Source organism: Callithrix jacchus, chromosome 12 (assembly GCF_049354715.1).
Source record: "Callithrix jacchus isolate 240 chromosome 12, calJac240_pri, whole genome shotgun sequence".
NCBI classification, from domain to species: Eukaryota; Metazoa; Chordata; class Mammalia; order Primates; family Cebidae; genus Callithrix; species Callithrix jacchus.
In genome coordinates, this window is record NC_133513.1 from 29791154 (window position 1) to 29815681 (window position 24528).

Below are 24528 nucleotides of genomic sequence, written 5' to 3' on the forward strand. Positions count from 1 at the left end.
ATCCAGCCAGGTGCAGTGGCTCACACCTGTAATCCCAGCATTTTGGGAGGCCAAGGTGGGCGGATCACCTGAGGTCAGGAGTTCAAGACCAGCTGGCCAACATAGTGAAATCCCGTATCTATCAAAAATACAAAAATTAGCCGTATATAGTGGGGCACGCCTATAATTCCAGCTAGTCGGGAGGCTGAGGCAGGAGAATCATTTGAACCAGGAGGCAGAGGTTGCAGTGAGCCAAGGTCACACCACTGCACTCCAGTCTGGGCAACAAAAGAGCCTGTCTTAAAAAAAAAAAAAAAAGCATCCAAAAACCTGGCACGATGGCTCACGACTGTAATCCCATCTCTCCAACAAACTGCAGTTGGGGGTTTATATAGCGGGGAGCAAATGTAGCTGCATGCTGGAAAACAGGAATTAGAGCGGGGTAAAGGAAAGGAGTTTCAGTTCCTTGATGCTGTCTGGGAGACCGGAGGGTCAGTTTCCTGAGGAAAGAACTCAGATAAGACAAATTTAAGTTTCAAACTTTAAGACCAGGGGCGTCAATTTTTGTGTTTATCAAAAAATAACCCATCTATGGGACAATTTGGCCAGTTTCAGGTGGGCAGGAGAGTAGGTGGAAGGGGCGTGGGTGGGTGGGCGAGGAGGAGGAGGCCTTATTCACCACTCAGGCATCAGCTGAGTGGATGGATGGGGCTGGTGGGTAACCCAGAGAGTATCTAGGAGGGGATGGGTGGCTGGGAGTGAGTGTGAGTCACTGGTGAATCTGGAGTATACGGGGCTTTGAAGAGTCACTGGGGTACCCTGGGTGGTTGGATGGGGGGGTCTGATGAGGGGATTAGGCTAGAAAAGTGGGTGGAGAAAAAAACTGCTGCCAAGACCTCCCCGTGTTCATTCTTGAGCAGATGTATTAATCCTTGGCTATTGTCTTCAGAATCCAGAAAGGGAGCTGGAATCAGAGGGGAATGGAGGGCCACGTGGTTGCAGTGCCCTCTGGTGGCTATGAGGGGAGTTGACAGTTGGTGTCTACATATTTTCCTTATTTTTTCATTGTCTATTCTTCCCCGCCCCCACCCCCACCCCAAAATACAGACTCCCCAAGGACAGCGATTTTTATCTGTTTACTCATTGTATGTCCACTGTCTACAATAGTGCCTGGCATATAGTGGATGGTCAGTTAAATACTGAATGAGTGACACAGATTTCGAACAAACTGCTCCACCACTAATATATATATGTATATATATATATAACTTTTCTGAGACAGGGCCTCTGTCGCCCAGGCTGGAGTGCATGGTACAATCGCAGCTCACTGAAATCTCAACTGCCCAGGCTTAAGCAATCCTCACACCTCAGCCTCCTGAGTAGCTGGGACTATGGGTGTGCACCACTACAGCTGGATAATTTTTTTTTAATAGAAATGGAGTCTCACTATGTTGGTCAGACTGGTCTTGAACTCCTGGGCTCAAGTGATCCTCCTGCCTCAGATTCCCAAAGTGTTGGGATTATAGGTGTGAGCCGGCATGCCCGACCTCCACCACTTCATTGATGAGTGACCCTGAGCAGCCCTCTTAACTTCATAAAGCCTCAGTTTCCTCTTGGGTAAGTGGAGACGCTAACGCCCACCCCCAAGAGCATTAACCGAGGGAAGGGGACATGCACAGCCTGGATGAAGGCGCTCAGTCCCTGCCAGCTCCCGTCTCCTGCAGTAGCCAGCATTGAAGGAGCATCAGGTACTCACAACAGCACATCCTCTTCTTTCCGCAAACTGCTTTGATGGGCACATTTGCCACTGAGTGTGGGACATCCTGGGGAAATGATCCCAGCCTGATCCCAAGCTGGCCAGGCCAAGAGGAAGTGTAGACAGATGAGCAAGGGACTGAGAGATGATGTATGGGAGTCCTCTCCTGCCATGTACGCCCCATTTCCCCACCCCCTTGGTCATACCCAACTCTTTCAACTGCCTTTGAGCCATCAGACTCCCTCTGCCTTCTGAGGCTTTGAAGACACTGTGTCACTTTTCTCCAAACCCCTGGCCACAACCCACGCTCAAGTCCTCTTCAACAGCTTCTCCTAGGCTGGGCTCAGTGGCTCATGCCTGTAATCCCAGCACTTTGGGAGGCCGAGGCGGGCGGATCACAAGGTCAGGAGTTCAAGACCAGCCTGGCCAACATGGTGAAACCCCATCTCTACTAAAAATACAAAAATTAGCCGGACGTGGTGGTGGATGCCTATAATCCCAGCTACTTGGGAGGCTGAAGCAAGAGAATCGCTTGAACCAGGGAGGTGGAGGTTGCAGTGAGCCAAGCTTGAGCCACTGCAATCCAGCCTAGGTGACAGCTAGACTCTGTCTCAAAATGAAACAAAACAAAACAACAACAACAAAAAAAACCCAGCTCCTCCTGGCCTCCCCACAGCCGGTCTGGCCCCCTCAAATGCATCCTTCTGCAGCAGACTGGATTGAAACTGCAAATAGGCTTATCTGATTTTCCAGCTTGATTTCCAGCTTGCTCCTGGGACAGAGTCCAAATCCTCCGACCTAGCACTTTGTGGTCTGGACCCAGCCCATCTCCTAGCCACCTCTTGATCACAGCTTGAAATCTTACAGCAAACAACCCGAGCCACTTCCTACCTCTGGGCCTCTGCCCATGCCGTCTCCCCTGCCTAAAAATCCATTTCCCTGCAAGGAGGGCATGTCTTGCCCTTGCCTGCCCAGGATCATTTCCTGTTCTCCCGGTGATGGAGTGCCCTCCCCAGCTCTCAGATCTGCAGGTTCCTGGAGAGCTAACCCAACTCTGGGTTCAGGGGAGCTTAAGACTCAGCCAGGCAGGTTCCTTTTGTTTTTTTAATGAAGCGCTGTGGCTGCAACGAGCAGCATTTTCCAGTCGGGCACAGCTCACCACCTGCTTTGTCTTATTCCAGCTCCGCCCATTTATTTTATCCGAATGGGTCCTGGAGGCACTAGAGTTTGCAGCTCCTGGTACCCACTCCTCGATTCTGGCTCTATCGGACCCCAACGCCTGCCTGGATCCCATGCATTTTCCCTTCCAGTTCCCAGATCACCTCTGCGCCCAACTTTCCTGCCTTGATGTCCAGTGGCGCCCCTGGTCCCATGGGGCTTCAGTTTCCCCAGTTCAGGCATGAGAAGCTGGGGTTCACCTGGGCGTGTCCACGTTTCCCCTGGAGGAAGGACAGATACAGGCAGAGTGGAGGTGGGATTAGAGAAGATGGGCAGTCGAAGGTGGCACCTCTGAGCTGTGTCCTGTGGGACTGGCCCCTTTTGTTTAGGGCATCACCAAAGGCAGCGTCGAGATCAGCCCAGCGCCTCTGCCCAGTGAACCTATGTCTGCTGTGCGCTGAGCCGGGCTATCCGTGCTGGTGTTCAGTACAGGTTGCGTGCATGATGAAGGTCTTGGCCTGTCTGGGGCTTTTGCCTTTTTTTTTTTTTTTTTTTTTTGAGATGGAGTCTCACTCTGTCACCCAGACTGGAGTCCAGGGTGTGATCTCAGCTCACGGCAAACTCTGCCTACTGGGTTCAAGCCATTCTGCCTCAGTCTCCCCAATAGCTGGGATTACAGGCACCTGCCACCATGCTTGGCTAATTTTTTGCATTTTTAGTAAAGACAGAGTTTTGCCACGTTGGCCAGGCTGGCCTCGAACTCCTGACCGCAGGTGATTCTCCCACCTCAACCTCCCAAAGTGCTGGGATTACAGGCATGAGCCATCGTGCCAGCTGCCTGCCTTTCTTTCTTTTTCCTTTCTTCTTTTCTTACTTTTTCTTTCTTTCTCTTCCTTCCTTCCTTCCTTTCCTTCTCTTTTTCTTCCTTCCTTCTTTCCTTCCTTCCTGCCTTCCCGCCTTCCTGTGTTCCTCTCTCTTTCCTTCCTTTCTTTTTTGGAGACAGAGTCTCCCTCTGTCCCCCAGGATGGAGTGCACGATCAGCTCACTGCAACCTCCACCTCCTGGGTTCAAGTGATTCTCATCCCTCAGCTCCTGAGTAGCTGGGATTACAGGTGCTGCCACCACACCTGGCTAATTTTTGTATTTTTGTAGAGACAGGGTTTCACCATGTTGGCCAGGCTGGTCTTGAACTCCTGACCTCAGGTGATCCACCCACCTCAGCCTCCCAAAGCACTAGGATTATAGGCGTGAGCCACCGAGACCAGCCATCTCGGGTAACTTCTGACATTTGCTGACCCCTCACTATGTGCTCATTATCACCTCAAAATCCCATGCAGTTGATCCTTTATTAGACCCATTTTGCAGATTAGGAAACTGAGGTGAGCAGAGGTGAAGGCCCTGCCAGGTCACAGGAGCAGCAGGTGGCAGAGTTGGAGTTGGGCTCAAGCCAGTGCCAGGTGTGCCCTCTTGGTCACTGACACTAAAAATGTGTGACCCAGAGGGTCCCAAAGAGCCACATTAACCCGTGGCTGGTGTCATCCTCTTCCGGTTTAGGACCAGCGGGTTTTAGGCACTGGAGCCACCTCTTCGGCAAACAGCTTGAGGGAGAAATCGAGGGCGGGGGCTGCCTGGGTCAGCATCCCCATGGAGATGACGTCTATATGTGGCCCGCAGAACTGGGGGAGGTTGTCCAGGGTGATGCCCCCACTGGCTTCCACGGCCACACTCGGGAACTGGGTCTTCAGCGCAGCAGCCGTGGGGTGCAGCTCCTGCGGGACACAAGCCGAGGGGAGGTGAGAGCCCACCACAGACCCCCTCCCCAGAGGCAGAGCCCACCTTACCTCCGGCTTGAAGTTGTCCAGCAGGACGAGGTCAGCCCCCGCCTCGGCTGCCTGCACGGCCTCCTGCAGGCTGCTGCATTCCACCTCCACCTTCAGGGCGAAGTCCGCCGCCTGCCGGGCTACCTGCACTGCCTGCCAGACAGCCAGGAGGAAAAGGGTGAGGACTGGGCCCAGAACCTGGTACTGGGGCTCAGGGAGCCAGGAGGGCAAGGGTGAGGTTGGGGCCCAGGGCTGGCACGGGGCATGGGGAGCCGGGATTGGTGTTTGAAAGGCCCTGGATGGACCATGAGCTTAGGGTTAATAAGGACACCAGACATTGGGGTTTTTTTGTTTTGTTTCGTTTTGTTTTTGAGACAGGGTCTCGCTCTGTCACCCAGGCTGGAGTGCAGTGGTGCAATCATAGCTGACTGCAGCCTCCGCCTCCTGGGATCACGTGATCCTCCCACCTTAGCCTCCCAGGTAGCTGGGACTACAGGTGCTTGCCCATAAGCATGGCTAATTTTTTCATTTTTTTAGAGACTGGATCTTGCTATGTGGCTCGGACTGGTCTCAAACTCCTGGCCTCAAATAATCCCCTTACCTGGGCCTCCCAAATTGCTGGATTACAGGCATGAGCCACTGTGCCCAGCTGGGATGTTCTGTTTTATTGTAGTTTAAAATGACCCCTTTTGTGGGTCAAAAAGTGGCTAAATATCAGCAATGCATTTGGACTTGAGTTCACTTTGACTCAGAATATTGAAGTTAGAAGAAGTCTTCATGGAAATTTCACAGATGGGAAATTAGGTGCAGAGGGTTAGAGGGACAGTGCCAGTGACACTGGCTTCCCCCGGGTTGTCCTTTGCTCTTGAACGTCACACCATACAGCAGCAGAACAAAGATAAAGAAGCAACCCCAGAGCCAGGCTCGGTGGCTCATGCCTGTAATCCCAGCACTTTGGGAGGCCAAGGTGGGAGGATTGCTTGAGTCCAGGAGTTTGAGACCAGCCTGAGCAACACAGTGAGACCCCATCTCTAAAATAAATAAATAAATAAACAAATGGCTGAGCAAACTGGCTCACACCTGTAATCCTAGCACTTTGAGAGGCTGAGGCAGGCGAATCACCTGAGATCAGAAGTTCGAGACCAGTCTGGCCAACATGGTGAAACTCCATCTCTACTAAAATATACAAAAATTAGCCGGGCATGATGGCAGGTGCCTGTAATCCCAGCTACTTGGGAGACTGAGGCAGGAGAATTGCTTGAATCCAGGAGTCAGAGGTTGCAGTGAGCCGAGATCGTGTACTTCACTCCAGCCTGCACAAAACAGTGAGACTCTGTCTCAAAAAAAAAAAAAGAAAGAAAAGAAAAACCGGCCAGTGGGGTGGAGACTGCCTGCAGATCCAGCTACTCGAGAGACTGAGGCGATGTCTCCAGAAAAACAAAGCAAGCCCAGCATTCCCTTAACGGGATGAGCTCTACTGAGCCCAGCTTAGATGGAGGAGCTGAGGTGGGAAGAGCCTTGCATTGCTGACTCTAGGCCATGGCTGTTCACCAGGTCCTGGGTGGGGGCTCTGGGGAGGGGAGGGGTGTGTTGAGGGCGAGGTTGGACCACAGATAGGCAGGACCGGCACCTTTTCCATGCCACCAGCGGCCACCACATGGTTGTCCTTCACCATCACCAGCCCTCCCAGGTCGTAGCGGTGTGAGGCGGCCCCGCCCACCAGCAGCCCGTACTTCTCCACCAGCCGGAAGCCTGGTGTGGTCTTCCTCGTGCCGGCTACGTGCCCGGTCCAGCCAGCCCCCCTAGCGGTCTCTACCGCAGCAGCTGCAGCACTGGCAATGCCACTGCAGCGGGCCAGCATGTTGAGGGCCACCCGTTCCCCCAGCAGCAGGCAGTGGGCAGGGCCCTGGACCTCGGCCACCCTGGCCACTGGTACCAGCTTCGATCCCTCGGGGAGGAACCAGGAGACTTGGCAGTTGAGTCGCGTAAAGATGGCATCAAAGAAAGGCCGCCCTGCCAGTACCCCAGGGGATTTGGCCCACAGCGCCGCCTGCGAGGGGCCTGCTCCGCTGACCAAGGCTGCATAGTTGAGCCCTGGGCAGTCCTCTCGGAGCCAGCTGTCCACCAGGGCTGCCAGGGTGACAGGCGGCAGCAGCAGCGCCAGGCCTGGAGGGGAAAGAGAACAGCTGTTGAGTTTGGCTGCCTCTCCTGCTGTCAGGGGTCATTGTCAAAATATTTAACAACCAGTGAAACTGGGCACTGGCCCATCAGCGTCAAGATCTAGGAGCCCCAGGGGAGAGGCTGCATGAGGAAGGCGGGTGTGGGGTGTGGGCGGAAAGGGGGCAAGGGTGGGAGAGTGCTGTGTGCTGGACGAGGTCACTGAGCACCTAGTATAATTTAAACCTCTGGCTTAAATCCTAGCACTCACGGTGACTCATGCCTGTAATCCCAGCACTTTGGGAGGCAGACAGATCACTTGAGGTCAGGAGTTCGAGACCAGCCTGGACAACATGCTCTCTACTAAAAATATAAAAATTAGCCAGGCGTGGTGGTGGGCACCTGTAATCCCAGCTACCCAGGAGGCTGAGGCAAGAGAGTTGCTTGAACCTGGGAGGCAGAGGTTGCAGTGAGCTGAGGTCACACCACTGCATTCCAGCCTGGGTGACAAAGCAAGACTTCATCTAAAAATAAATAAATAAATAATAAATTAATAAAATGAGAATGATGGGGCTGGGCGTAGTGGCTCATGCCTGTAATCCCAGCACTTTGGGAGACTGAGGCGGGTGGATCACCTGAGGTCAGGAGTTCAAGACCAGCCTGGCCAACATGGTGGAACCCCGAAAAAGTATTAGTGGGGTGTGGTGGTGCGTGCCTGTAACCCCAGCCACTAGGGAGGTTGAGGCAGGAGAATTGCTTGAACCCAGGAGGTGGAGGTTGAAGTGAGACAAGATCTCGCCACTGCACTCAAGCCTGGGCGACAGAGCAAAACTTCCTCTCAAAGAAAAAGAGGATGATGGGGAGGTGGGGAAGGTTAATGGTTACCAAAAAAAAAAAATAGAAAGAATGAATAAGACCTACTATTTGCTAGCACAGCAGGGTGACTATAGTCAATAAAAACCGTACATTTCAAAATAAATAAAACAATGCAATTGGTTTGTAACACAAAGGATAAATGTTTGGGGGGATGGACACCCCATTCTCCATGATGTAATTTTTCTTTTTTCTTCCTTTTTTTTTTTTTTTTTTTTTTTTTTTTTTTGAGGCGGAGTCTCACTCTTGTTGCCCAGGCTGGAGTGCAGTGCCACATCTCGGCTTACCTCAACCTCCGCCTTCCGGATTCAAGCGATTCTCCTGCCTCAGCCTTCCTAGTGGCTGGGGTTACAGGCAACCGCCACCATGCCCGGCTAATTTTATATTTTTAGTAGAGACAGGGTTTCACCGTCTTGACCAGGCTGGTCCCGAACTCTCGATCTCAAGTAATCTGCCCGCCTCAGCCTCCCAAAGTGTTGGGATAATAGGCGTGAGCTACAAACATTTTTTTAAAAAATAAGGTTGGTGGAATTGGTGAAGTTCCCTCGCGCTCTGAGCCGAGCCCGTGATGGGCCCGGCCCGGCTGCGGGCAGAGGTAAACCCAGACGTGGTGCAACAGCGCCATCTGTCGGCAGGGAGAATACCTGCAGTCTCATGGGCACCCGCCATCCGTGGTCTTTGCTTCCCCTTGATGGGGACACAAAGCCCGCCAGGGTGTTTGATTTAGCGCACACACATGTGCACGCACACGCACACAGCACACTTCTGCTCCAAGTGGAAGTGAAGGCGAGACATCCTGGCTTGCTCAGCTCTCAGAAACAGGCCCACTGTTATCTCCTTCCCCAAGCCCAGCTGCTCAGTCTCCACCCACTCATCACCGCACCTCCCCTCCGAGCCACAGGCCTCGGCACCGGGCTGTCCTTCCCCGCATTCTCTCCCACTTCTGCCCCAGATGGTTCCTGTCCCTCCACTAAGAGCCAGCTGTACCGAGGCTGGGCGCTGTCTCCGTTGGTCACATCCAGCTACGGAAAAGGCCTGGGAGCAAATGGCCCGCCCCCACTGAATTCAAACTAGGTGCAGTGCAGTGGCGCGATCACTGCAGCCTCAACTGCCCAGGCTTAATCAATCTTCTCGCCTCAGCTTCCCAAGACCCTGGGACTACAGGTGCACACCACCATGCCCGGCTTTTTGTACATTTTTTTGTTGTAGAGTCGGGGGGGGGGGCGGTCTCACTATATTCCCCAGGCTGGTCTCGAACTCCCAGGCTCAAGCAATTCTTGTACCTTCGCCTCCCAAAGTCATGGGATTACAGGAGTGAGCCACTATGCCCAGTATGATTTTTTTTTTTTTTTTTTTTTTTGAGACACAGTTTCACTCTTTTGCCCAGTCTGGAGTGCAGTGGTGCACTGGGCTCACTGCAACCTCCATCCCCCGAGGTTCAAGTGATTCTCCTGCCTCAGCCTCCCTAGTAGATGGGATTACAGGCACTTGCCACCATGCCCAGCTAATTTTTGTATTTTTAGTAGAGACAGGGTTTCACCATGTTGGCCAAACTGGTCTCGAACTCCTGACTTCAGGCAATCTGCCCACCTTGGCCTCCCAAGGTGCTGGGATTACAGGTGCCAGCCGCCACACCCAGCCACTTTTCTAAAGAAACTATACATACAGCCAAGAATCACGTGAAAAAAAGCTCAACATCACTGATAATAGAGAAATGCAAATCAAAACCACGGTGAGATACCATGTCACGCCAATCAGGATGACTATTATTATTTTTTGGAGATGGAGACTTGCTCTGTCACCCAGGCTGGAGTCCAGTGGTACAATCTTGGCTCACTGCAACCTCTGCCTCCTGGGTTCAAACAATTCACCTGCCTCAGCCTCCAAAGTAGCTGGGACTACAGGCGTGTGCCACCACACCCAGCTTATTTTTTTGGATTTTTAGTAGAGACAAGGTTTCACCATGTTAGCCAGGATGGTTTCCTGACCTCATGATCCTCCCACCTCTGCCTCCCAAAGTGCTGGGATTCCAGGTGTGAGCCACCGTGCCCGGCCAGGATGGCTATTTTGAAAAAGTAAAAAAACAAAAGAAAATGAAACAGATGCTGGCGAGGTTGCGGAGAAAAAGGAACACTTATACACTGTTGGGGGGAGCACAAATTAGTTAAACCATTGTGGAGGACAGTGCAGCAATTTCTCAAAGACCAAAACCAGAAATATCATTCAACCCAGCAATCCCATTACAGGATATACACCCAAAGGACTATAAATCATTCTGTTATAAAGACACATCACAGCACTGTTCACGACAGGAAAGACATGATTCAACCTAAATGCCCATCAATGGTAGACTGGATAAAGAAATTGTGGTACATATACACCACAGAATACTATGCAGCCGTAAAAAATGAGATCACATTCTTTGCAAGGACATGGACAGAGCTGAAGGCCATTATCCTCAGCAAATGAACTCAGGAACAGAAAACCAAATACCACATGTTCTCACTTATAAGTGGGAGCTAAATGGTGAGAACACATGGACACATAGAGGGGAGCAACACACACTGGGGCCTTTCAGAGAGGGGAAGGTGGGAGGAGGGAGAGGATCAGGAGAAATAGCTAATGGGTACTAGGCCTAAGACCTGCGTGGCTAAATAATCTGTCCAACCCCCATGACACAAGTGTACCCACGTAACAAACCTGCACATGTACCCCTGAATTTAAAATGAAACTTAAATTTAAGGCTGGGCATGGTGGCTCATGCCTGTAATTCCAGCACTTTGGGAGGCGAAGGTGGTTGATCACCTGAGGTCAAGACCAGCCTGTCCAAGACGGCAAAACCCCATCCCTACTAAAAACACAAAAAGTAGCCACCACTCCACACCTACAGACAGAATCTCCCTCTGTTGCCCAGGCTGGAGTACAGTGGCACAATCTCGGCTCACTGCAACCTCTGCCTCCCAGGTTCAACTGATTCTCCTGCCTCAGCCTCCCGAGTAGCTGGGATTACAGGTGTACACCACTAGCTAATTTTCATATTTTTAGTAGAGATGGGGTTTCACCATGTTGGTCAGGATGTCTCAATCTCCTGACCTTGTGATCTGCCTGCCTTGGCCTCCCAAACTGCTGAGATTACAGGTGTGAGCCACTGCACCTGGCCTCCAACTCCGGGTCTTGTCATCCTCCCACCTTGGCCTCCCAGAGTGCTGGAATTAACAGACATGAGGCGCCACACCTGGCAACTTCTTTCCATTTCTCATTGATTCTCTGACACTTTCTCATTGAGCACCTGCACTGTGCCAGGTGCTAATAATTGCTGGGCATGGAGGCGACAGCGTGCACAGCTCTTTCTCTTACCCGTCAGGCCTTATCCTATGCAGGACTGTGCCTCTGCCCGAAAGCCATTTCCCTTATCCTCATCCCCAGTCTCCCCCTTCAGCTCTTATTCCTCTTGCAGATCTTCCCTTCAACATCACTTCCTGGCCAGGTGCAGTGGCTCATGCCTGTAACGAGGCAGGTGGATCACTTGAGGTCAGAAGTTCGAGACCAGCCTGACCAACATATGTGGTCAACATGGTGAAACCCTGTCTCTACTAAAAATACAAAAATTAGCCTGGCGTGGTGGCGCACATCCGTAATCCTAGCTACTCAGGTGGCTAAGGCAGTAGAATAGCTTGAACCTGGGAGGTGGAGGTTGCAGTGTGCCAAGATCGCTCCACTGCACTCCAGCCTGGGTGACAGAGGGAGACACCATCTCAAAAAACAAAAGAGAAATAACTGAAGCGCTTCTCAAGAGTGGTGGATGCACGGAAGAAATGACTAAGTGTCCCCGAGGATGGTGAGTGACGTTTGCCGGGCAGAGGTGTGGAGTGGTGGCTGACATTTGGGGCTGAGAAAACTGATATGTGTACAGGCAGACAGTGGTGGGGTAGGGGCAGTATGGGAGTCACAGGTGACACGGCAGCAGGGGAGGCCACAGGGAGAAAGAACTAAACTATTTGGCTAAAGAATTTGGCCAGATCTCAGGAGCCATCACAGAATTTCATTTTCTCGGCCGGTCACAGTGGCTCACGCCCATAATCCCAGCACTTTGGGAGGCTGAGGCGGATGGATCACGTGAGGTCAGGAGTTTGAGACCAACCTGACCAACATGGTGAAACCCCATTCCCATCTCTACTAAAAAATACAAAATTAGCCCAGTGAGGTGGCGCATGCCTGTAATCCCAGCTACTCTGGAGGCTGAGGCAGGAGAATCGGTTGAACCCAGGAAGTGGAGGTTGCAGTGGGCTAAGATCCTACCACTACACTACAGCCTAGGCAACAAAGGCAAAACTCCATCTCAAAAAAAAAAAATCATTTCATTTTATTATTTTTTTATTTTCAAGTAGAGGTGGTGGTGGGGGCGGGGTGCGGTCTCTCTATATTGCCCAGGCTGGTCTTGAACTCCTGGGCTCAAGCAGTCCCTCCCATCTCAGCCTCCCAAAGTGCCAGGATTACAAGTGAAAGCCACTAGGCCTGGCCCATCACAGAAATTCAAAAGAGGGACTCATATGATTATAGTTTTGCTCCAGAAGGGCCGCTCTGTCAGCCACCAACTGGAGACAGATTAGGAGGTAAAAGAAGGCTGAGGTAGCTTTGGCCAGAAAAAAGTAAGCTGGTGGGTCACACTTGTAATCCCAGGACTTTGGGAGGCCGAGGCAGGAGAGCCACTTGAGGCCTGGGCAACGTAGTGGGACCCTTTCTCCACAAATAATTTTTTTTTTTTTGAGACGGAGTTTCACTCTTGTTACCCAGGCTGGAGTGCAATGGTGCAATCTCGGCTTACCGCAACCTCCGCCTCCTGGGTTCAGGCAATTCTCCTGCCTCAGCCTCCTGAGTAGCTGGGATTACAGGCACACGCCACCGTGCCCAGCTAATTTTTTGTATTTTTAGTAGAGACGGGGTTTCACCATGTTGACCAGGATGGTCTTGATCTCTTGACCTCATGATCCACCTGCCTCGGCCTCCCGAGTAATTTTTTTTTTTTTGAGATGGAGTCTTACTCTGTCACCTGGGCTGGAGTGCAATGGCATGAGCTCGGCTCACCGCAACCTCTGCCTCCCAAGTTCAAGAGATTCTCCTGCCTCAGCCTCCCGAGTAGCTGGGATTACAGGCATGCAGTATCATGCCCGGCTAATTTCTATATTTCTGTAGAGACAGGGTTTTACCATATTGGCCAGGCTGGTTCTTGAATTCTTGACCTCAAGTGATCTACCCGCCTCAGCCTCCCAAAATGCTAGGATTACAGGCGTGAGCCACTGCACCTGGCCAACAAATCTGTAACCTAAAAAACCAAAAGAGATGGAGCCCTGAACTTCAGCAGTCGATCTGGGGTAGATTTGAGAGCTGTTTTCCAAAGGGAATCTCCCAGAATTTGCAGCTAGGGAGATGTGGAAGCCTTGGGCATCTGTCCTGGGTAGCTGAGAGCTGCCAGGAGTCATTCCGGGAGAACAGCAGGCAGGGTGGAGGTTGGGGACATCAGGAGGGGAGGTGACCTCGCTGAGTGCCATAGCGTGCCAGCTGCGGTGTGCCAGCCAAGGGCACCCCAGTTCCCCTCTGTGATCTCATCTGGAACTCACCACAGGTACTCTTCCCATTTCACAAGAACAGAAGCTGAATCCCAAAGCATTTCCGGAACCATGCCCTGGTGAAACGGCTTAGCATCAGCAGAGCTCGGGCGAAATAATGGGTTTAGTTTTGCAGAGGTTAAGGCTGAGGCGGCAGCAGGAGATGTAGATGGTGGTGCCCAGAGGGCAGTAGGGGATGGCTCTGGAGGTCAGAAGGGTTGCCACAGTGAGGAGTGGGGACTGGGGAGCCTCCAGCACAGGCAGATATGGTGGCTGTACATACCAGCAGATGCGATCACACAGAGCAGGGAAGCAGAGGGGAAGGGATTTGGGAAACATTAGTCGTTACAGGGCAGGACGAGTGCAGGAGCTCACTCCTGTAATCCTAGCACTTTGGGAGGCTGAGGCAGGAGGATTGCTTGAGCTCCGGAGTTTGAGACCAACCTGGGCAACAGAGTGAGACCCCTGTCTCTACAAAATATAAAAGATGGAAAAGTTTGGCAGGGCACAGTGGCTCACACCTCTAATCCCAGTACTTTTAATAGGCTGAGGTGGGTGGATCACCTGAGCTCAGGAGTTCAAGACCAGCCTGGCCAATATGGTAAAACTCTGTCTCTACTAAAAATACAAATTTAGCCAGGCATGGTGGCGGGCGCCTGTAATCCCAGCTTCTCGGGAGGCTGAGACAGGAGAATTGCTTGAACCTGGGAGCGATTGCAGTGAGCCAAGATCCCAGCTGTAATCCCAGCTACCCAGGAGGCTGAGACAGGAGAATCGCTTGAACACAGAGGTTGCAGTGAGTCGAGATCATACCACTGCACTCCAGCCTGGGCAACGAGAGCAAAACTCTGCCTCAAAAAAACAAAAGAAAAAGTTAGCTGGGCGTGGGGGTGCATACCTGTAGTCCCAGCTACTCAAGAGGTTGAGGCTGGAGTCCAGGAGCTGGAGGCTGCAGTGAGCCGATATCACAGCACTGCACTCCAGCCTGGGTGACAGAGCAAGCCACAGTCTCTAAAATAAAGTAATAAGATGAAGAACCCACAAGGGCATGTCCCACAAAAAGAGAAGCAGCGTCAGGAGTGGGTGCCTGGGAAGGAGAAGGGGTTTCAGGAAGTGGGAGGTGAGCAGAAGTAAATAGAAGACTGAGGATAGGCTCTGCATTTAGCCATGTGAGGCCTGTGCCAGAGCGGTTTCAGTGCCGCATGTGGGGGCAGAAGCCACACTGCCATGCTTGAGGAGTGCAGGGAGGTGGGGACGTGGCAGTGTGGGTGTGAACCACTCCCTTCAAGGGAAGTGGACACAGTGGGGCCTCCACCTGGACTGTACCCAGAATCATGAAGAGCTTTTCTTTTCTTTTTTTTTTTTGTGAGACAGAGTCTCACTCTGTCGCCCAGGCTGGAGTGCAGTGGCATGATTTCAGCTCACTGCAACCTCTGCCTCCCGAGTTTAAGGGATTCTCCTGCCTCAGCCTCCCGAGTAGCTGAGACTACAGGTGCACGCCACCACACCCCACTAATATTTTATTTTAGTAAAGACAGCATTTCACAATGTTGGCCAGGCTGGTCTCGAACTCCTGACCTCAGGTGATCCACCTGCCTCAGCCTCCCAAAGTGCTGGGCTTGAGCCACCAGGCCTGGCCAAGGAGTTTTCAAACTCTCAGATGCTCAGGCTCATTCCAGATCAGTGAACCAGAATCTCTGGGGGTAGTTTCCAGGGATCCAGGTCAGGGAAGAACCATTCCCCACCCTGCTCTGTGACTCACATACACATGAGGATCAAGAACCACGGCTCAGCCAGGGGTGGTTGCTCCCACCTGTAATCCCAACACTTTGGGAGGTCAAGGCAGGAGGACCACGTGAGGCCAGGAGTTTGAGACCAGCCTGGGCAGAATAGTGAGACCCCATCTCTGCAAAAACTATTTAAAAATTAGCTGGGCATGGTGACACGCGCCTGTAGTCCTAGCTACTCAGAAGGCTGAGGTGGAAGGATCCTTTGAGCCCGGGAGCTGGAGGCTGCAGTGATCTATGATGGAGCTACTGCACCCTGGCCTAGACAACAGGTGAGACCCTGCCTCACGGAGAAAAAAAAAAAGAACCAATAACCAATGCTTCATAAGGCCACATATTGGCCAGGTGCAGTGGTCATGCCTATAATCCCAGCACTTTGGGAAGCCAAGGCGGGCAGATCACCTGAGGTCAGGAGTTTGAGACCAGCCTGGCCAACATGGTGAAACCCCATCTCTACTAAAAAAACACAAAAATTAGTGTGGTGGTGCACGCCTGTAATCCCAGACACTCGAGAGGCTGAGGTGAGAGAATCGCTTGAACCCGGGAGGTGGAGGTTGCAGTGAGCAGAGATCATCATACCACTGTACATTAGCCTGGGCAATAGAGTGAGACTCCGTCTCAAAAAAGAAAATCCGCCAGGTGTTATTGCTCATACCTGTAATCCCAGCACTCTGGGGCATTTGAGACCAGCCTGGCCGATATAGCAAGATCCCTATATCTAAATTAAACATTTTTTAATCGAAAAAGTAAAGCTAAAGAAAGTTTCGGAGACTCTTAAAACATATACTAATCAATCGCAAAGTGTAGATTTTACTTGGATCCTAATTCAAACAAACCAAAAGCAAATTAGACTCTTTCTGAAACTATTAGAATCTGGACATTGACTGGATGTTTTGTAACACCAAGGAAAGTTTTAAAGTTTAGTTTTGACCATAGTATTGTGGATGTAGTAAAAAGAAAAGTCTGTATCTTTTAGAAAAAAAAAAACAAAACATGCTGACATGTTCACATATGAAAAAATTTGAGCCAGGCATAGCAGCTCACACCTGTAATCCAAGCACTTTGGAGGCCAAGGTGGGCGGATCACCTGAGGTCGGGAGTTCAAGACCAGCCTGACCAACATGGTGAAACCCCATCTTTATTTAAGAATAAAATTTTTATTTAAAAAAGGATTTTATTAGCCAGGTGTGGTGGCACATGCCTGCAGTCTCAGCTCCTCCACAGGCTGAGGCAGGAGGATCATTTGAGCCCAGGGGTTGGAGGCTACGGCCAGTGAGCTATGATCATGTTACTGCATACCAACCAGCCTGGGTGACAGAACAAGACCCTTTCTAAAAAACAGAAGAGGCTGGGCGCGGTGGCTCACACCTGTAATCCCAGCACTTTGGGAGGCTGAGGTGGGCAGATCACCTGAGGTCAGGAGTTCGAGACCAGCCTGGCCAACATGGTAAAACCCCATCTCTATTAAAAATACAAAAACTGTCTGGGCTCGGTGGCTCACGCCTATAGTCCCAGCACTTTCGGAGGCCAAGGCGGGTGGATCACAAGGTCAAGAAATCGAGACCATCCTGGTCAACGAGGTGAAACCCCGTCTCTACTAAAAATACAAAAATTAGCTGGGCATGGTGGTGCGTGCCTGTAATCCCAGCTACTCGGGAGGCTGAGGCAGGAGAATTGCTTGAACCCAGAAGGTGGAGGTTGTGGTGAGCCAAGATCGTGCCATTGCACTCCAGTCTGGGTAACAACAGCGAAACTCCGTCTCAAAAAATAAAAAATAAATAAAAATGCAAAAATTAGCCAGGCATGGTGGTGCACGCCTGCAGTCCCAGCTACTCAGGAGGCTGAGGCAGGAGAATCGCTTGAACCCAGGAGACGGAGGTTGCAGTGAGTGGAGATCGCACCACTGAACTCCAGCCTGGGCAACAGAACCAGACTCTGTTAAAAAAAAAAAAAGACAATACTGGACGCAGAGGGAGGGTGGGGGGTGCCGGGCAGGCCGCACACTGATGCCTGTTGCAGTTGGTGGTGGGGGTTCAGCATGCTTTCCTGTCGACTCTCGTGTATGTTTGACATTCACTATAATAAAAGTGAGAAAAATAAGGAAACGAGAGAGAGGGTCCCAGAACTTGATACAGGGTCACAGAACATTCTTTTAGGGTGATGTAGATGAAAAAACCAACACTGTTTTTTGTCTGTACGTTCAGTCAACACAGAACGCTTCTGCTACCAGTTGTATGGGTTTTTTTCCCCACATCAAGCCATTCTCCAACAGTAGCTGGGTGTCCTACAATTCACTTCAATTGTGAATAACCAGAGTTAGTGCAGACCTCACAGCAAAAGGGCTCAGTCCCACCAGACTGTCCCCCACTTCAGACGTCAATTTCAAGCAGTACGAGATTTCCAGGCTACCCACAACTTCTGTGTGACTCCGCTACAGTTCAGAGGTTCTCATGACTCCTGCTTGGATTCGATCATTGCTAAAGCCGCGATCCCAGGAAAGCAGTTTACTGCTGCTGGTGTATCGCAACACTTTTATGTTTGGTTCGTATTGTTTTGTTTTCTATTTTTTATTTTTTTGAGACATAGTCTCATTCTGTTGCCCAAGCTGGGGTGGAGTGGCACAATCTCGGCTCACTGCAACCTCTGCCTCCCAGGTTCAAGCGATTCTCCTGCCTCAACCTCCCAAGTAGCTGGGATTATAAGCACAGGCAATCACGCTCGGCGAATTTTTGTATTTTTGGTAGAGACAGTTCAAGCAATTCTCCTGCCTCAACCTCCTGAGTAGCTGGAATTACAAGCACAGGCAATCACACTCGGCGAATTTTTGTATTTTTGGTAGAGATGGGGTTTCACCATGTTGGCCAGGCTGCTCTCGAATTCCTGACCTCAAGTGATCCACTCGCCTCCACCTGCCAGTGTTGGGATTACAGGCATGAGCCACTGTGCCCAGCTTGTTTTGTTTCTTAGATAGGGTCTTTCTGTGTTGCCCAACTGGAGTGCAGTACATATTCACACACTTGAGGATTGCACACGAGGCTGAGGTGGGAAGATTCCTTGAGCCCAGGAGTTTGAGACTGCAGAGAACCGTGATCACACCACTGCACCCCAGACTGGATAGCAAAGTCTTGGGCTCAAGCAATCCTCCTGCCTCAGCCTCCTGAGTAAGGGACTACAGGTCCACCACCACACCTGGCTTACAAAGGCTTTGTCAAATGACACAAATGAACAACCGGCTGGAAGAAAGGCATAGGGCAGGGTATGGGGAAGGGGCTTCCATGCCCTCTCCTGGGTATCACCCTCCTCCTGGCACCTTTACCTGTCCTATAACACAGAATTCTCCTAACTTCTTATTTCAGAGATTCCTGTGGAGACATCATCACACAGGCATGAGAGTTAAATCAATCTCTGGCCCCCTCCCCTTCCCAGAAGACGGAGGATACTGCTGACAGTTCCAAGCTTCTAATCATGGCAGGATCTCTCTGGTGACTGCCCCCCTTCCAGAAGCCCACCAAGAGTTGCCTCATTAGAACAAGAGACCCTCCGATCACCCAGAAATCCCAAAGGAGTAGGCGCTCTATCAGGAACTTGGGTTAAAGATCAAATACTAGGCCTAGTGTGGTGGCTCACATCTGTATCCCAGCGCTTTAGGAGGCCATGGGGAGGGAATCACTTGAGGCCAGGAGTTCGAGACCAGCCTGGCAACATAGCAAGACTCCATCATTACATATTTTTAAAATTAGCTGTCATGGTGGCTGACGCCAGTAATCCCAGCACTTTGGGAGGCTGAGGCAGGCAGAACACTTGAGCATAGTAATTCAAGACCAGCCTGAGCAACATAATGAAACCCCATCTCTACAAAAAAATTAGCGTGGTGTGCTGGTGCACACCTATAGTCCCAGCTACTTGGGAGGCTGAAGTGGGAGGATTCCTTGAGCCCAGGAGTTCGAGATTACAGAAAGCCATGACCGCACCACTGCACCCCAACCTGGATAGCAAAGTAAGATCCTGTCTCAACTTAAAAAACCAACAACGAAGATCAGATATTAGAACAAGGGATTGTCCTTGAACCTCTACTCCTCAGGAAATTCCAAGGATTCTAGGCACTCTACACCAGGAACCAGGGGTGAAGAGGAAAATACCTTTTATAAATCACACCACTAGTGGGTAGGGCAGTGGTTCTGAACCTGTGGCTCACAGTGAAATCATATGGCAAGCTCCAGGCCCTCCCCCTAGAGATTCTGATATAATTGGTTTGAAATATGGCAAAATAATTCTAACTTTAGAAGAACTGAGAGCTCCTGAGCCACTGGAAGACAATAATGGGCTTCCATGTATTAGTGCCTACTGGGTGCCTGGCGCTTCTCATACCTCATCCCAAACCTCACCTGCAGGGCCTCAAGGTGGATGTTGTTTGTATTTATAGGTGGAAAACTGAGGCCAGGCGTGGTGGCTCATGCCTGTAACCCCAACACTTTTGGAGGCCGAGGAGGGAGGATCACTTGAGGTCAGGAGTGTGAGACCAGCCTGGCCAACATGGTGAAACCCTGTCTCTACTAAAATACAAAAAAGTAAAAAAGAATTGGCCAGGCTTGGTGGTGGGTGCCTGTAATCTCAGCTACTAGGGAGGCTGAGGTAGGAGAATTGCTTGAACCCAGGAGGTGGAGTTTGCAGTGAACCAAGATCGCCACATCGCACTCCCGCATGGGTGACAGAGCGAGACTCCAACACAAAAAATAAAATAAAATATAAAAAATATAGGTGGAGGACTGAGTCTCGGAAGTATAAAGAGGAATTATCTAAAGAGCAGAGTTAGAAAATGACACAGCCAGACAATGATAAGCATGGGCCCAGGTCTTCCCTTTTCATAGCTGGGTACTTTCGAACTTCATAGCTGCTGGCTGAGCCTGGTGGCACACGCCTGTAATCCCAGCACTTTGGGAGGGCAAAGTGGGAGGATCACTTGAGGTCAGGAGTTCGAGACCAGCTTGGCCAACATGGTGAAACCCCATCTCTACAAAAAAACACAAAAATTAGCCAGGCACGGTGGTACACGCAGCCTGGGTGACAGAGTGAGACTCCATCTCAAAATAAACCCAACATCATAGCTGCGGAGGCCAGGCACGGGGGCACATGCCTGCAGTCCTCGCACTTTGGGAGGCTGAGGTAGGAGGATCATCTAAGCCCAGGAGTTGGAAACCAGCCTGACAAACATGACGAAATCCTCATCTCAAAAAAAAAAAAAAACTAGCAGGGGACGGCGGCACACACCTCCAGCTGCTCGGGAGGCCGAGGCGAGAGGATCACGGGAGTCCAGAAGGTTGAGGCTGCAGCAAACCCATGACTGTGCCACTGCACTCCAGCCTGGGCAACAGAGGGAGATGCAGTCTAAAAAATAATAGTAAAATAAGTAAAATTAAAATTTAAAAGGTTAGCCAGGAGTGATGGCATGCAGTTGTAGTCCCGGCTACTCTCAGGAGGCTGAGGCAAAAGGATCACTTGAGTCTAGGAGGTTGAGGCTGCAATGAGTCCTGATCACACCAACTCAGAGCCAGACTCCGCCTCAAAAAAAAAAAGAGAGCATCAAAGATGCTTCCATGTGCAAGGCTACCCTCTTGCCCCCTTCTTGGAGCTCAGTCATTCTGATGTCTAATAGAGAGGGGGCGGTTATACATTCCATGTTCTCTTTGTGAAAAATAAATAAATACATCTGGGTGTTCCTTCTTTTAGCCTCTGACTCTCATGCATTTTCCAACAAAAGGGATTCCTGTGGGTAGCTCTGAAAATACAGGGCTCTGCTAATTAGCAGCTGTTACTGAAAGACACTTCATAGAGGGGAAGCCGCTTTTGCGGCTGGCAAGGGGAGAGTTGGCCCATCAGAGAAATGCCAGGCAGGCTGCCACATGCTCGGAGGAGGCAGCTGTGCCCGCTGTATCCCACAGCCTCCTAGCCTCGTGGCTGGACATGTAAAAGGTCTCCCAAAATGCCTGGGTTTCAGAGATGAGAGTTTTATCCTGTGGAATATAATCTTGATCCCTCAAGGTGATCCCTTCTTAATTAGTTTCCAGAGTTAATAAAACACTAATAAAATTGGCATCTTTAAGGCTGGACACAGTGGCTCACGCCTGTAATCCCACCATTTTGGGAGGACAAGGTGGGTGGATCACTTGAGGTCAGGAGTTTGAGACCAGCCTGGCCAACATGGTGAAACCCAGTCTCTACTAAAAATACAAAAATTAGCCAGGTGTTATGGCAGACACCTGTAATCACAGCTACTTGGGAGGCTGAGGCAGGAGAATCACTTGAACCCAGGAGGTGGAGGTTGCAGTGAGCTGATCGAGACTCCATATCAAAGGAAAAGAATAAGAAAATGGCATCTCTGCTCAGAGGGGATCGGGGCATCTTGGGATATTATTTGTACATCTTTCGTCTTTTCAAATCATGTAAAGATACGGATTGCTGACAACTCTGGCAGAATAGATGAAGATTTCCCCCCTCTGGTACTGCTGCTGTTCTATTCTGGATTGTTTACTGATGTGTTGTTGTTGCTGTTTACTGCTTTTTGTTTTCGTTTTGTTTTTAGAGACAAGGTCTCGCTCTGTCGCCCAGACTGGGACCGTAGTGGTGCAATCACGGCTCTCTGCAGCCTTAACCTCTTGAATTCAAACAATCCTCCTGCACCAGCCTCGGAGAAGCTGGAACCACAGGCGCACGCCACCTCGCTCAGCTTTTTACCGTGTTTCTGTGTTACACCTAACCTACAGGCTGGATGACCTCCGGCAAGGTGGTAACCTCCCTGAGTATCAGTTTCACCTGGAAATTCCAGGGCTGCTGGGAGGACCAAATGAGGCAATTCCCACATAAAGCATCTGAGCCAATGCCTGGCCAGGAGCCTCAACTCAGGGGTCTGATTCTAGCAGCTCTGTTCTTCCATCTGTTCATTTGTTGACTCATTTGGCAAACACCAGGTGGAGATAGAGGCTGGTCAGCACTGCAGTTCCCAGATAAATGTCCTTTTCCCCTCCGTTCACTCCCTGGAGAAGAGAAGTGACCTCCAAATAGGGCTAAATGTGACCACCCTGCACACCCCATGTTAGAAGGAGCCACAGAATCTGAGTGTGGATAGGAGAAGCCAGAAAGCTTGGCTCTGAGAATTGGCTGGAATTGACAGGAAAGGAAGGCTCGCCAGACAAGGAGAATAGAGAGAGCACAGGCCAGGCAGTGGAGACACAGGGCACATGCAGGTGATGGTGCCCAGTCTTGGGCAGGGGGAAAGAAGGTGGCAGCCAGGACTGAAATCCAGGTCAGTGTTGTTTCAAAAGAGAAAGACACAATGGAGACTGGAAGGTGCCTGCGTGCCATCCTGCATGGGACCCCCCAACAGCTGGTTCCACAGCAAAGCCAGAGGGGCCGGGCGTGTGGGGCCGGTAGCCACCCCAAAGGTGAAGCAGGGTCCAGGCACCCATGCCTCCCATCGTCTGTCCTCCCAACAACCTTGTGAACAGGAAGCTATTTTTTTTTTCTTTTTTTTTGAGACACAGTCTAGTTCTGTCCGCCAGGCTAGAGTGCAGTGGCCCGATCTCGGCTCACTGCAACCTCTGCCACTGGGGTTCAAGCAATTCTCTAGGCTCAGCCTCCAGAATAGCTGGGATTACAGGCATGCACCACCACACTTAGCTAATTTTTGTATGTTTAGTAGAGACGGGGTTTTACCATACTGGCTAGGATAGTCTCGAACTCCTGACCTCAAGTGATCCACCCGCCTCGACCCCCAACGTGCTGGAATTACAGGCATGAGCCATGGTGCCCAGCCAGAACAGGGAACTATTATTGTCATTTTACAGATGGAAGAAAATGAGGCTCTGAGAAGCCGCAACCCACCCACGGTCACACAGCCAGCTCCCTGGTGGAGCCTTCTGACCGCAGAGCAGTCCCTGGGTCTGTTCCAGGCAGTGCCTAAGCAGGGAATCATGGGACTCAAGCCCCCTCCCCCACCCAGCTGCAGATGAGACAGGACTTTGTCTCTGCTTCCCCCAGCTACCAGCAAGAGCCGAAGTCCAAGCTGCTCCCCCACCCAGCCTCCCACTACCGGCCCCCTCAGCCCCTAGGAGATGCCACCTCCTCCAGGCTGCCCTGCCCCTTTCTAGGGCTCAAGCCCCTTCCTTCCCCAGAGCTCCTTGGAGACCCAACATAGAAGGAGAAAGAGTGAAAAGAGGCCTCTGGGGGTTGGGCCAGGCTGCAGCGACATGAGGTAGGGAAGAGAGTCGATGACGATGACGGGACCAGAGGAGACATGGAGAGATGGCTCCAGAGGAGGCCAGAGGGGCTGAGATGAGTCAGGATGGGGGTAGGGGCATGCAGTGGGGGGATGGGTGCAGGGACACGGCAGAGAGTGTCCCTTTACCTTCAGCATCCATGGTAACTTGCAGCTGACTGGGCTGGTGTGTTGGCTGCTCAGGCTCAGGGCTCCCAGAGGCCCCAGGCCAGGGGGTGGGGCTGTGGAGGGAGGAAGCAGCCAGCCAGTCCTTCCCAGGCTCTCTGGGCCTCCCTCCTGTCCTCTGCCAGGCCTGCACATTCCTCAGGGTGCCCCCCATGGTCAGAGGAGGGGCTCCAATAGGGAACTCAGAAGCCCTGCCCCAGCCAGTGGAGGAGCCAGAGGCCCTGTTCTCACCCCACACCCAGTCCTCCTGGCCCTAACCCAGGGTGCAACGCTGTGAATGTAAATGTGTGCTCCCTGGTGAGTGCGGGCAGGCATTTTGGATGGTGTGCTGGGAAGATCATGGGCCTTGGACCTGGGTTCAAATCTTAACTCCATCCTTTTTGATCTCAAGAACTTTTTTACCTTTTTCTGTGCCTCAGTTTCCTTAGCTTTAAAATGGCATAACAGGGCTTGGTGCGGTGGCCCATGCCTGTAATCCCAGCACTTTGGGAGGCCTAGTTGGGTGGATCACCTGACATCAGGAGTTCGAGACCAGCTGGCCAACATGGTGAAACCCTGCCTCTACTAAAAATACAAAAATTAGCCAGGCATGGTGGTGAGCACCTGTAATCCCAGCTGCTTGGGAGGCTGAGGCATGAGACTAACTTGAACCCAGGAGGTGGAGGTTGCAGTGAGCCCAGATCATGCCACTGCACTCCAGCCTGGGTGACAGAGTGAGATTCCGTCTCTAAATAAATAAATAAAATAGCATAACAGGCTGGGTGCAGTGACTCATGCCTGTAATCCCAGTGCTTTGGGAGGCCAAGGAAGGAGTATTGCTTGAGGCCAGGAGTTTGAAAAGTTTGAGACCAGCCTGGGCATCATAGAGACATAGAGAGATCCCATCTCTCCCCAAAAAAAGAAAAAACGCACTAAGTGGGCCGGGCGCAGTGGCTCACGCCTGTAATCCCAGCAC

At 51.3% G+C, this 24528-nt stretch overlaps 1 protein-coding gene across 4 annotated transcripts; it reads right to left on the minus strand.

Moving 5' to 3' along the window:
* Positions 1-4220: 4220 nt before the first annotated feature.
* Positions 4221-23822, minus strand: QPRT (quinolinate phosphoribosyltransferase). Of its 4 annotated transcripts, none has more exons than XM_054242761.2 (5): positions 23538-23822; positions 20405-20521; positions 6650-6879; positions 4735-4866; positions 4221-4662 (listed from the first exon to the last, which is right to left on the minus strand). In XM_054242761.2, the coding sequence occupies exons 1-5, from the start codon at positions 23725-23727 to the stop codon at positions 4444-4446; spliced, it is 888 nt and encodes a 295-aa protein (XP_054098736.2). In that variant the 5' UTR covers positions 23728-23822; the 3' UTR covers positions 4221-4443. The 4 variants fall into 4 exon arrangements, with proteins under 4 accessions (XP_054098736.2, XP_054098735.2, XP_002756108.4 ...); XM_054242760.2 differs by having other exon boundaries at positions 6344-6879; XM_002756062.7 differs by lacking the exon at positions 20405-20521 and having other exon boundaries at positions 6344-6879.
* Between the last annotated feature and the right edge of the window lie 706 nt (positions 23823-24528).

Coding starts and splice junctions, on each gene's coding strand:
- QPRT (XM_054242760.2), bottom strand. CDS start 23,727: ATGGGGGGCACCCTGAGGAATGTGCAGGCCTGGCAGAGGACAGGAGGG. Junction 6,880..20,404: donor GGCCTCCCGAGCAGCTGGAG/GTGTGTGCCGCC, acceptor TTTCCCCTCCAG/GCCTGGCGCTGCTGCTGCCG. Junction 4,663..4,734: donor TGGACAACTTCAAGCCGGAG/GTAAGGTGGGCT, acceptor TGTGTCCCGCAG/GAGCTGCACCCCACGGCTGC.